We start from the raw sequence: 13,980 nt of genomic DNA on the forward strand, positions 1-13,980 counted from the left end.
TTGTGACGTCCCGGGGGATAAGGTTGGGTGATTGGTTACCTTCTACTGGTTAACAAGGGCATGTACAAATACATCAGGCGGGTGGAAAATGTGGGATAAAGTTATTTCCAACGATGGCTGGTGAGTTTACCAAAGAGAGACATCCTGCTGCATTCGTTGCTGTGGGTTGCTGTTTTCCACTTCGTTTTCAGGCTCTGATTCAGATTCCAACATGTAGGGCTGGATGCTATGTGTTGACATTGTATTTTGTATTTTTTATTGAGTTCATATGAGCCTAATCCTTCTGTTTATGAGACGTTACAATGACGGTGAAAGCAGTTCGGGAGGCGGGGCTTAATGCGGAAGAGTCTCAATCCACTCGTTTTGCCCACAGGCTGATCTGACAGCCTACGGAGAGGGTCGGTCTGAAGTAAATAAAGCCATTTGTGACAATAACTCCATCAATCCCAGCCCTACTGGGCTCAGAAATAAAAATAAATTAGCCTGAAATGCACATAATAGTTCCACTTTAGCCACCAGCCAAACCATTCCACCCCCAACAACATGAATGGGTCAGTCACAAACATACAACTCTGTTCACCAAAATCATGTCTCAGTTGACAGCGACAAAGTGTATAAAACACTGTCATGTTTTCATTGCAAATATTGTGTAAACATACAAAGTCTATAAGTTTTTACTTTGAGTTTTAACACTTGGGAAATGCAAACGGCAGCAGAGTGTGGATGATGAACAAGTTCAACTATTATTTGTACCATCTCAACATATATGCACATGACTCCTGTCTCCCAGAGATGACCATTGTGTGTGTGTGTGTGTGTTGGGGCTACTCAACAGCCTCCTGACCAGTGAGTGTCAGTTTGTGAGTCAGTGTGTGTATATATTATCTTCCTTGCCTCAGCTTTTATGATTGTTTTTGTCAACATCCCATACCAGTGACACAGGTGGGACTTCTAAAGAAAATAAGACTAGTCCTGTATTATTCTTTACAATTCTGTTCATTGTTTGAAATGAATGTTTACCCAAATCTTCCTTGTGTGTGATTCTACAGTTTATTTTTGGAACATGTTAGGCTTGTATGTTAGCATGTATTTTTGTAAACTCAGATAACTTGTTGCATCTGTACTGCATGCTGTGAAGTTGTTTTGAATAAAATGCAAATCATTACCTTCTTATACTGCTCCCTCATTGTGCAGTACAATGCCTGGCATGTCTCATCAACAGTACTTGATTTCTCCAATCCTGAATTGAAATAACAGACTTGAATATGAAACATTCAAATGTTATGAGTTTTACAAAAGATTAAAAACTAAAATTACAGTGAATCACCTTTTACAATATACACCAGAATGGTCATACAAAGGGAGGCAAGCAAATTATAGCTGTGATGGCTTTGCTTTTCAGACAAAATGGACAGAATTCATTTTGATGGAGTGTCTTATTACATGTCCCTGCACGTTTATCACATCTCCTGTCCACCGGAGCATGGTGGGTTTTCCAGATGACTCAGAAAAAAATCATAGCCACATGCTAACAGCAGGTTGAACAGTTGAAACAGCTGATAAAGGTGTGGGGACATGTCCCTTATTATTACATGTTAACATTTTAAACAACGGCCAGCCATAGCCATCCTGCCCGCAATGTAATTTACATTGTAAACATTCCTTTAGCCAGGAATCTGAGCGTGATGGCAAGCCTCGCTCTGGTACTCTTTCACATCATGGTATCAACCTTGCGGATCGATGGGCCCATCATTTCCAACACCCTCTCGAGAGATTCTCTGTCGAGGCGGTGGCTTTGCCAGAGGGATTCTGGATCTTCGAGGCGCATCTCTCGGAGAAGATTAGCATAAACCCTTTGACCTTTCCTCCTTTGCAGCCAGGACGTTGCCCATGTTCTCCTAACTTTAAAATGCCAGAGACAACAGCGTCTCATCAACAGGAGTAGTGACATTTCCTCCATATCCATCTGTGTCTGCTTCATTCATTTCTACCATCTTGGAATCATGTGAGCGGAGGATGCGTCTTGATTGGTCACTTGAATTTCTGCCCTCAGTAAGTAACTTTCGTACCACACGGTGAGTCTTTTTTTTTGCGAGGCAAAACAGATCAAACTGGTTTGATTTTCACCTCAAGGCCTCGTCAGCCGGAAAGGTTGGCAAAAATCAGGCGCACACGGCGAGCTCCCTGTTGAGGACACTGTCTGGAATGACTTTTAGCTCAGCAGGTAGTCCTCGTGCGAAAGGTGTTAGACTGGTGAAGCTGAAAGGACCAACAAGCAGGCGCTACTCTGAAGGTGAATGTCCAAAACACGATTTCCAAGTTGTGTGCAAACAGACAAAAGATACATATTTGGCAGTCTGCAAACATGCTCATGAATCTGACAGTTTTTTGTTTTTTTTTGTAAAATACTTCTTAAGAACAACTTTAGCACACATTTAGGAAGATTTGTAAGAAGATTTTGGTGAACAATGTCTATTATTCTTAAGAACATCTTAATGTTTTTTTTCCAAACTTATCCAGCATCATAGCAAGCACAATTGCTTTGGAAATAAGGCTTCTCGTGACAACTTGGTATTAGATTTTATTTTTTAATTTGTCTGTTGGCAAATTTACTTATTGATGCTGCACCTGACTGGACAGGTGGGGGCAAAAGAAAGAAAAGACTAAACGTAAGAGAATAAAAAAGGTTGAAGAGATGAAAAATAACCCAAGGACACACCAGACAGAAAGTAAAAGATTCCGCCTTTAAATGTAAACAGGCAGCGCCAGACAAGCAACTTCTACTCCTGGAAGGAAACAGCAAACATCGGCAAGAAACCTGTGAAATGAGAAGCAAGCTGAAAAAAAAAACATAATGAATCACAACAACATAGGAAGACAAAAGAACAACATGAAGACAATTGGATTTGTTAGAGATGTAACCCACAAGAGCACAGAGGAACTGGAACAGCAGTTTAATAAATGTAGGGTCAAAATGATAACCATAGTGGTCAGAGATCAAGCAAATGCAACCGGGTTCTTGAACCCGTGGCTGCCGCAGATCCCACCACCTACTGGTCCCCCAGAGGTGGCAGAGGTCCCATCCAGGGACCAGGAGGAGCAGGAGGAGCATGAGGACCAGGAGGACCAGGAGGAGCATGAGGACCAGGAGGACCAGGAGGAGCATGAGGACCAGGAGGACCAGGAGGAGCATGAGGACCAGGAGGAGCATGAGGACCAGGAGGACCAGGAGGAGCATGAGGACAAGGAGGAGCATGAGGACCAGGAGGAGCATGAGGACCAGGAGGAGCATGAGGACCAGGAGGACCAGGAGGAGCATGAGGACCAGGAGGAGCATGAGGACCAGGAGGAGCAGGAGGAGCATGAGGACCAGGAGGACCAGGAGGAGCAGGAGGACCAGGAGGAGCATGAGGACCAGGAGGAGCATGAGGACCAGGAGGAGCATGAGGAGCATGAGGACCAGGAGGAGCATGAGGACCAGGAGGACCAGGAGGAGCATGAGGACCAGGAGGAGCATGAGGACCAGGAGGACCAGGAGGAGCATGAGGACCAGGAGGAGCATGAGGAGCATGAGGAGCATGAGGACCAGGAGGAGCATGAGGACCAGGAGGAGCATGAGGACCAGGAGGACCAGGAGGAGCATGAGGACCAGGAGGACCAGGAGGAGCAGGAGGACCAGGAGGAGCATGAGGAGCATGAGGACCAGGAGGAGCATGAGGACCAGGAGGAGCAGGAGCAGCATGAGGACCAGGAGGAGCAGGAGGAGCAGGAGGACCAGGAGGACCAGGACGAGCATGAGGACCAGGAGCAGCATGAGGACCAGGAGGAGCATGAGGACCAGGAGGAGCATGAGGACCAGGAGGACTAGGAGGACCAGGAGGAGCATGAGGACCAGGAGGACCAGGAGGACCAGGAGGAGCATGAGGACCAGGAGGACCAGGAGGAGCATGAGGACCAGGAGGAGCAGGAGGAGCATGAGGACCAGGAGGAGCATGAGGACCAGGAGGACCAGGAGGAGCAGGAGGACCAGGAGGAGCAGGAGCAGCATGAGGACCAGGAGGAGCTTGAGGAGCATGAGGAGCAGGAGGAGCAGGAGGAGCAGGAGGACCAGGAGGAGCAGGAGGACCAGGAGGAGCAGGAGGAGCAGGAGGAGCATGAGGACCAGGAGGAGCATGAGGACCAGGAGGAGCATGAGGACCAGGAGGAGCAGGAGGAGCAGGAGCAGCATGAGGACCAGAAGGACCAGGAGGACCAGGAGGAGCATGAGGACCAGGAGGACCAGGAGGAGCAGGAGGAGCATGAGGACCAGGAGGACCAGGAGGAGCATGAGGACCAGGAGGAGCATGAGGACCAGGAGGACCAGGAGGAGCAGGAGGAGCAGGAGCAGCATGAGGACCAGAAGGACCAGGAGGACCAGGAGGAGCATGAGGACCAGGAGGACCAGGAGGAGCATGAGGAGCATGAGGAGCAGGAGGAGCAGGAGGAGCATGAGGACCAGGAGGAGCAGGAGGAGCATGAGGAGCATGAGGAGCATGAGGACCAGAAGTACCAGGAGGACCAGGAGGAGCAGGAGGAGCAGGAGGAGCATGAGGACCAGGAGGAGCATGAGGACCAGGAGGACCAGGAGGACCAGGAGGAGCATGAGGACCAGGAGGAGCAGGAGGAGCATGAGGAGCATGAGGAGCAGGAGGAGCAGGAGGACCAGGAGGAGCAGGAGGAGCATGAGGAGCATGAGGACCAGGAGGAGCAGGAGGAGCAGCACCCCCTGGGCACTCAGCCCGCGTGGGGCAGCACACACTGACACTCATTTCAGGCACTCCAGGGATCAGGGCACAACCAGCCACTCGTGAATAAGTGTATTTCAAACTGACGCACTAGTCCAGATCATAAGTCTCAGTTTACCCCCACTCTCACAGTTTCACACCTGAGCCAACAGGGGCCACTTGGCCTGAGGCGGGGCAGCCCCTGTTGCATCTTAACCCTGATTTTTTATCTGTGATGTGATAATGTTTGCTTTCATTTGTTCTTGTCTGAATCAGATTAGTTATCCCTCTAGCAGAATGCAGTCTCTTCTCTAGAGGTCATGTACATCTACAGCCTTTTCTACAACATAATAAGACAAATCTTGACTCTAACAGGACGGTCATGAAGACTGGTCTGGAACTGGTGAAAGCAGCTTTGAGGTCGTACTTTGACAGCGTGGCTGAGGATCTGGAGAAGACTCAGGAGAACCTGAAGCTGGGTCAGTTCACCCATAGCAGAGAGCAGCCACGAGGCGTCACTCAGATCATCAACTACACCACCCTCGCTTTGCTGCCGGTTCTCTCCTCCTTGTTTGAACACATTGGACAGAACATGTTTGGAGAAGATCTCATATGTGAGTCATGACAAGAAGTTTCAGTTTTTGTTTCTTGCAGAGGTTAATGTCAACTTTTCAACTAAAGTGTCTGTCTTCTTCCAGTGGACGACATCCAGGTCTCCTGCTACAGAATCCTCAACAGCCTTTATTTTCTGGGAACCAACAAAAGCATCTTTGTTGAGAGGTGCAGTGCATCCCGTAGTTCATCAGAGGTCTCCAACAAACATGTTGGATTTATTTGTAGAGAAGAAGATTTGAGCAATTATATCTCCCAGAGACTGTCGTTTCAGATCTGCAGGTCTTGACCCCTTACTTATTTACAAGAGTGCCACTTACTGGATGGCTGTTAAACCTTAACTGCTTTTCTGGACCAATAAGTCTCTGTAGACCCCATATTTTCATGGCTGCGCACTCAACTGCACAACTCAAATGCCGCTTTTTGTAAGAAATTAGACATTAAAATTTATCAGAAGTTAAAATGAAAGTTGTATTTCACACAAATAAAGATAAAGAATTTCCTTTGTGGGTATCAGTACTTCTGATAACAGTTGAGCCGATAGTCTTTTTCAACAACAGCTATGAAGGTTTCTTACCTGCAGATTCCACTCTGTTCCACAAGAAGTGTGACGGTGGTGTGAAAATAGAGATGCAGGCCAACTCTGTGCCAGACAAAAGTAAGAACTGGATATAGGTGAAGACAGAAAAAATAAACAGACAGATACAGAAAATTATTTAATAATACTGAATTCTGTTTAAAGTTCTCAGAGAAATGGTTGCTAGGATACACTCTAAAATCCTAAGGAACCTTTCAAAGCAACTACATTATGACTTCAGTCATGAGTCCCCGATGGACCCACTGAGGGATGTGGTGGAGCGACTCACAAAGGAGATACTGAGCAATCTCAGATCATACACTGGACACCCTGATTAACCAAGACGTGGTGGTGAACTACTCCTCTGTTTTTACTGCAGGACGGAGAGATTGAGGTGCTTCATGCCGGCAGCCATTCAACATTAGAATTCTTCTGAAAATTCTTCTGAAAATTGAGAATTCAGTTTATATCAAGTTCTTTCAATATACAAAAAAGAATTATTTTAAATAAAAGATATGTAACAGTCTCCTGAATTGGTAATAGGGTGTGATGAGATACGTTGGATTTTTCAGTGGAAACAAGACCGACATTCCACAAGTCCACATTTATTTTTAACTCTCGTATTTCTCGAAACACATTTAAATTATTCACCACATCAACTATTTGATTATGATCCCTGAAAAACAGTTGTATTATAAGCAGGGTGACAGATTGTAAACTCATTATAATGAAATGAAAAATATTTTATGAATCCCCAAAGGGAAATACTGTAGTATATAATAATAACTAGAGGAGGTCTTGTTCCGGAGGCTGATGGCTGCTGGCAGGAATGATCTTCTGTATCTTTCAGTCTTACATCGGACCTGAAGAAGCCTCTCACTGAACACACTTTGTTGTTTCATCACTGTGTTGTGGAGAGGGTGTGAAGAATCCTCCATCATCTTCATCAGCTTGTGCAGCATTCTTCTTTGGACAATCAGCTCCAGCGGCTCCAGAGTTACTCCAAGCACAGAAGCAGCTTTCTGGATCAGTTTGTTGATTCTCTTCAAGTCTCTGGTTCTGATGCTACTACCCCAGCAGATGCTGCAAAGCTGACTGCACTCTCCACAACAGACTTATAGAAGATATGCAACATCTTGGTGCAGACGTTAAACCATCTCAGCTTCCTTAAGAAGTACAGTCTGCTCTGACCTTTCTTGTAGATGTAGTCAGTGTTGCATTTCCAGTCCAGTTTGTTGTCCAGCTGAACTCCAAGATACTTGTATTCCTCCACCACCTCCACCTCCTCTCCCAGGATGGAAACAGTGCTTTGTTTATTCTTCTTCCTCCTGAAGTCAACAATCATCTCTTTTGTTTTGCTGCTATTTAATATGAGATGATTGTCACCGCACCATTTAACAAACTGACTGACCAGTTCTCTGTACTCTGCTTCTTGTCCATCCCTGATACACCCCACAACTGCAGAGTCATCAGAGTATTTCTGCAGATGACAGGACTCAGAGTTGGACTGGAAGTCTGAGGTGTACAGAGTGAAGAGGAATGGCCAGAGTACAGTTCCTTGTGGTGCACCAGTGCTGCTGACCTCCATCTCAGACACACAACCTTTCAGTCTCACAAACTGGGGTCTGTTTGTGAGGTAGTCATAGATCCAGGTGGTTGTGGAGGTATCCACCTGGAATTTATGGAGCTTCTCACATAACAAAGCAGGCTGAATGGTATTAAAAGCACTGAGAAATGAAAGAACATGACCCTCAGAGTGCTGCCTGAATGGTCCAGATGAGAGTGTGCTCTCTGGAGCAGGTATATGATGGCATCTTCAACCCCAAGTCCATTACGATATGCAAACTGGAATGGGTCCTGAAAGGTGTTTATTTGCTTGTTGAGGTGAGCCAGTAAGAGTCTCTCCAGGACTTTCATGATGTGAGATGTCAGGGCAACTGGTCTGTAGTCACTTGGTTCAGCTGGTTGTGTTTTTTTAGGCACTGGAACAAGGCAGGAGGTTTTCCACAGCACTGGGACTCTATTTTGTCTCAGACTGGTGTTGAAAAGGTGCTGGAGAATCGGACATAGTTGTTCTGAGCAGGTCTTGAGAACTCTGGGACTGACACCATTTGGACCTGCAGCCTTGTTCTGGTTCAGTTTCTCAAGTTGCTTCTTAACCTGATTGCAGGAGACAAACAAGGTGGAGGTCTCAGGATGTCCTGATGTGGAGGGAGATGAAGCTGTGTTCTGGTCCATGACTGAGCTGCAGGGTGACAGATTGGAGGCGTGACAGGAAAGCAGTGGGCTTATGGAGGGTGTGTGGTCTGTTGGGCTGGAGGTAGGGGGTGAACTGAACCTGTTGAAGAATATGTTCAGCTCATTAGCTCTGTCCAGACCTCCATCAGGCTGGTCCCCCTTTAACTTGAAGCCGGTGATCTTCTTCATTCCAGACCACACATCCCTCAGGTTATTCTGCTGGAGCTGACTTTCTAACTTCTTCCTGTAGTCCTCCTTGCACTTCTTAGTTTGTGTTTGAAGTTGTTTTTGTGTTGCCCTCAATAACTCCCTGTCTCCATCCCTGAAGGCTTTCTTTTTGATGTTCAGCAGCTTTTTCAGGTCACTGGTGATCCAGGGTTTGTTATTGGGGAAGCACCTCACTGTTCTTGTTGGGACGTTGCTGTCCACACAGAAGTTTATGTAATCTGTCACACACTCAGTCATGGCGTTGATGTCGTCTCCATGAGGTTCACAGAGGACGTTCCAGTCTGTAGCCTCAAAGCCTCCTCTAAGAGCATCTTCAGCTTCAGCAGACCAGATTTTGATAGTCTTTGTGATGACTGGTTGCTGCTGAATGATGGGCTTGTAGGTGGAGGTGAGAAGAACCAGATTATGGTCAGATCTTCCTAAAGGAGGCAGGGCAGAACAACTGTATCCATTATTCATATTTGCATAAAATAAGTCCATCATCTTATTTTCTCTGGTGGAGCAGCTGACAAACTGCTGGAATGTTGGTAGAGTTGCAGAGAGGGAGACGTTGTTGAAGTCTCCGGAGATCGCCATGAATGAGTTTGGATGCTGTGTTTGTAGCCGAGCAACGACGGAGCTGATGACGTCACAGGCTGTGTCTGGTGCGGTACCAGGTATTATATAAACTGCTACCAGAATAACACAGGTAAACTCTCTGGGTAAATAATATGGACGGAAGCTCACAGCTAACAGTTCCATGTCCCTTGTGCATATCTTCTCCTTGACAGTAACATGTGCAGAATGACACCAACGCTGGTTAACCAGCACTGCAATTCCACCACCCTTTAGCTTTCCGCTGTGTTGTCTACTGCGGTCTGCACGGACCGTTTTAAAGCCCGGTACAGACACATTACAGTCAGGGATGTGTTCATGCAGCCATGTCTCGGTGAAGCACATAATACTGCACTCTCTGTATTCTTTCTGAGACCTTGTTAGCATCTCAAGCTCATTTGTTTTGCTAGCTAGCGATCTCACATTACCCATGAGGACGGTTGGTAGAAATGACTTAAATCTCCATCGCTTTCTTCACTGTCTGGCTCCCGCTCTGCATCCTCTTCTCTTTCTTGTCAACTCGATCAGGATTTAATGGGTTGTTTCGCTGATAATCCTGATTTGGGAGAGTTTAATCAGTTGATCCTGATTGTAAACAAGTGTTTTGTTGCCATGGAGACTCATCATAACAAGCCTTGAAAGACTTGAAAATATGCAGAAAAATCTTCTTTGTAGAACACCCTCCGAACCAGCATGAAATCTTCAGAAAAAATACCTAATTTGAAGTTATATCTGTGTGAGAAGAGTTTGTACTTTTTAAAAATCGATGATAGCAAGTCAGAGCTACTACAATCTGCTGCCAACATACGGTGCAATCTAGAATGACTTTAAACAACACTAATTTCCAGAAAATGTGACATTTTTATATTTTTTGCCAGTATTTGTTCTGCTAACAGAAAAAAAGGGAATTCCATAGCAACTTTGTCTCATACCACATGACATAATGAATCCTGATGAGGTGCCAGATTTCACTTACAACAACCATTATATAAAGTATATAAACCAAAGAAGGAAACACATTTTAATATAAAGTTATGATCCATGGTGTTAAAGACTATAATGAGTAAAATCTACTGTAATATATTATTTTGAAAATTAAAGTATGTTATTGCTGATGTGCCTTCTGTTCATAAAACCAGATTGCTCTTCGTTTGTTATCTGACTCAAGCCATGTTTAAGTCCTTAAGTAAAAATGAGAGCAAATAACTTTGCATCATTGTTAAGTAGACTGATGAATGTCCAGTGTTTAATCTGTACTTTATCCTTTTTGGTTTGGAAATTAGTGTGTGGGGGAATTTTCATCCCTGGTGCCCTCTTCCTGATGTATTCATGGAGCTTGGATGTTTCATCTTGGATAGTGGCCTTGATGCTCACTAGTCCCCGGCTGCCTTCTTTGGGCTTAGTGTATAGTCGCTGGACACTGGACTTGAGGTGGAACCCTCCATGCATGGTGAGCAGCTTCCATGTTTTGACATCCGTGGTCTGAGCTTCCTCCTTTGGCCAGTTTATTATCCCAGCAGGGGATCGGATCACTGGCAGGACGTAGCTGTTAACTGCCTAGATCCTGTTCTTGCCATTGAGCTGCCTTCTCAGTACTTGCCTCACTCGTTGCAGGTATTTAGTTGTGGCAGCTTTCCTTGTGGCTTCTTCATGGTTGCCATTTGCCTGTGGTATGTCCAGGTACTTGTAGCTTTCCTCCCCATCTGTTATCCTGCCCTCTGGGAGTGCAATGCCCTCCGTATAGATTACCTTCCCTCTCTTTGTTATCATCCGTCCACATTTCTCCAGTCCGAATGACATTCCGATGTCCCTGCTGTAGATCCTGGTGATGTGGATCAGTGAGTCGATGTCCCGCTCACTCTTAGTGTACAGCTTGATATCATCCATGTACAGGAGGTGGCTGATGGTGGCCCCATTCCTGAGTCAGACGTGGTGTAGCGGCCATCGGGCAGATGGAGGCAGGTGGAGGTGCCTCCATGCCCAGGAGGAAACCTGTTGTACAGCTGCAGATGTGTGCAGATAGTGGAGACGCTACATAACATGCTACTAAATGGTAACGTGTCCCGTTCAGCTGCGACCAGCGCTGTTGTCCCCGACCTCCAACCATCATGTTGGAACCAAACTGCTGCCAAACATCTAGAAGTGATGCAACACATCAGAGGTGGACAATTCTCATTTATTCACAAGTTTAGTCTCATTTCTGTCTTCATGTCTCCGTCTCCTGCACCTCCTCCTCTGCCAGGACACGCCTGCTGGGGGGACAAGGTGGACCAAGATGCACTTTCTCCCTACATTTTATTGTCTGACCACTTTATTTGTCCTTTCTGGATAAGTCCGGTGGTCTGATGAGACGCTGACAGCATCTGTCCCCTGCTGACCTCCTCTGTCTTTCTGGTGGTGGTGATGTCCATCCCGTCTCCACCAGATAAAATACTTTTACATTTTACAATCTCATTGATTAGAATTTCTACCTAATTTTCCAAAAAAATCCCCTCCTTTTGGCTTTTTTCCCGGCAAATAAATAATAATCCATCTCATGGAAATAAGATGGATTACTATTTATCACGGCGTTGGCCTGACCTTTTTTGGCCAACATGTGGGTGTGACAAGATGGTCCCTGATGTCCGCAAAATTTAGTGTTAATCCTGATTTATGAAGCGAAACAGGCGTGGGACGTGCGTGTGCACTGCTTTGTGAATCAGGAAGTATTTTTGTGCTGCATTTCCTGTTTTCCGTACGTACAGTTTGATGAATGAGGCCCCAGGAATGAAGCGCCACCTGCAGAACCACTCCTTTATTGGGTGTGTCTTGCCAGTTGCCTATAATTTCCACCTGTTGTCTGTTCCATTTGCACAACAGCAGGTGGAACTGATTGTCAATCAGTGTTGCTTCCTAAGTGGACAGTTCCATTTCACAGAAGTCTGGTTGACTTGGAGTTACATCGTGTTGTTTAGATGTTTCCTTTATTTGTTTGAGCAGTGTATATACATACACATATATGTGTGTGTTTGTGTGTAATTGTGGGGAAAAAATCCTGATTAAATATCTTCCCTCATCGCTAACAGTTTTTCCACTCTGCTGTGGAATGACATTCTACATTTCCAACTTTCACAACGAAATCCACCATTACCTTTCAAACAGAATTGTTTGAAACTGTTTTAAAACTGCACTGGGTTAATCTAGCTGGAGTGGAGTTTAGGGTATGCAGAAGGCAGTAAGGCCAGGATCAGCTGGTAAACTTAAAAATGGAATTTTTTTTTGGTTTGCTTCAGCTCCAGCATTTGCATTTTAGAACAATCAAGCAGCTAATGGCATTCATTTATTCTGTACATTCTGTACATACATGTCATGCATTCAACTACAAGATCCAAACATCCAAAAACAATATCGCACTCTGACCAGAAACTTCAATATTACTCAGCCCTGTCCAGGGTGTACCCTGCCTCTCGCCCAGAGACTGCTGGGATTGGCTCCAGCTGCCCCGTGATAATGAATCGGACTAAGCGGTTCGGAAAATGAATGAATGAATAGATGATATCACTAATCATTTGAAGTTACAGCAGAGGGTGCTGTGCATATTTGGAACAATGCTGTTCCCGTTTTCAGAATGAATTTAAAGGTTGCGACTGCATGGTAAATGATAGATAACATCATTGTATCTGTCAGGATGCTTTATAAAACATGCTACCATGTTCAAAATGTTATGAAGTTGGACGATATGAAGCACTGTCAGACTGGGGCAGAAGAAACAGACAATCTTCACGGACAACCCTCCTCTGTCAGCTTGGGATTGCCAATTCAAAATTAATTTTGCAACATCTCTTGCAGGACAGACACGAAACAAAAAAGGAATGTCCTTTTCATTTTTTTTAAAATTGTGTCATACAATGAAAAGTCTTTAAAGTGGAAATGAAATGCAGTTTGGGTGATCTATTATCCATTTTATTTAAGAGTTTAATAATCAGCTATGTCCTTAAAATGAATAAACTTTTCTGCTAATGCCTTTTCATTTTTAAATTTGATGTTTATATTTTGCATTTTTTGTACATATTTGCCTGAGCATGTTTTTAAATTTCAGTCTCAAATGGCCTTTTTATTATTTCAATTAGTTACAAAATGAGCAGTCTCAAGGAAAAAAATGGAATTCCGTTTGGATTATTTGTTATTCATTTAACTGAAGTCAAAAACTGCAGCAATATTATGAAAATTAAAGCATTTCCTTCCGTCCGTTTTAATTTGAATTATGGTACAGAATCACTTCCATAGCTGGTGCTTCAGTTAAATCAAACTAAATGTATGAGTCAAGCCATTAGCTTTTTTTCCAACAGTATATGTTATTCTGTTACTTGGCACCTTTCTTAGACTGAAATTTGTTATACTTTTGTATTTCATTTTCAAAAACAAAGACAACAATTAAACTTTTGTTTTTATTTATAAAATTATATTCTGACTTTATTATTATTAATAGTCATGTTTAATACTCACTTTCCTTTGTCATCCATGTTGATTTGTGATGAAATTGAGGGCACTGTCAGGGAAAAAAGGGGTCCAGAACTGAGGGTTTGAAACTATGGTCTCGACACATTTATCTTGATTTGAGTCTGTTTACTTTCAAAGTCTGATTGGTAGGTTGGAGTGTGTCTTTCAGTCAGTTGGTCAATAAAATAGTCTCATCATTTGTCTGATCAATGACATGAAATCTTGAAGAGAGAGTTCACATTTCTCTCTCCACCAGGCGTCCTCGAGAGCCGCCTTCCGTCAGGTTTTCAGTGTTCCTCTACTCCAACACACCTAACTGAAACTAATGGGTCATGCGAAGAATTTGACAAGAAGCTGTTTGATTTATTTGATTTGATTCAGGTGGACCATGCAAGCAATGAAAATGTGCAGGAAAGTGGCCCTTGAGGACTGAACTGTCAAACCACTGCTCTACATTGTAGAAGAGTAACAGTGGTGTAGACAGCAGAG

The 13,980-nt window shown here is 44.5% G+C and overlaps 1 protein-coding gene across 1 annotated transcript in view; it reads left to right on the forward strand.

The window, feature by feature from the left end:
- ryr2a (ryanodine receptor 2a (cardiac)) overlaps nt 1–13,980 on the forward strand; it is a gene marked incomplete at its 3' end in the record, with an annotated part of 479,882 nt that overhangs the window by 276,438 nt on the left and 189,464 nt on the right. The window contains exons 66-67 of the mRNA XM_079260659.1: nt 5,139–5,377; nt 5,462–5,543. Of these exons, the coding sequence (XP_079116785.1) occupies nt 5,139–5,377; nt 5,462–5,543 (321 nt within the window). The remainder of the gene's footprint in view (nt 1–5,138; nt 5,378–5,461; nt 5,544–13,980) is intronic.

This window comes from Telmatherina bonti (genome assembly GCF_933228915.1).
Source record: "Telmatherina bonti genome assembly, chromosome: 21".
Taxonomy (NCBI): domain Eukaryota; kingdom Metazoa; phylum Chordata; class Actinopteri; order Atheriniformes; family Telmatherinidae; genus Telmatherina; species Telmatherina bonti.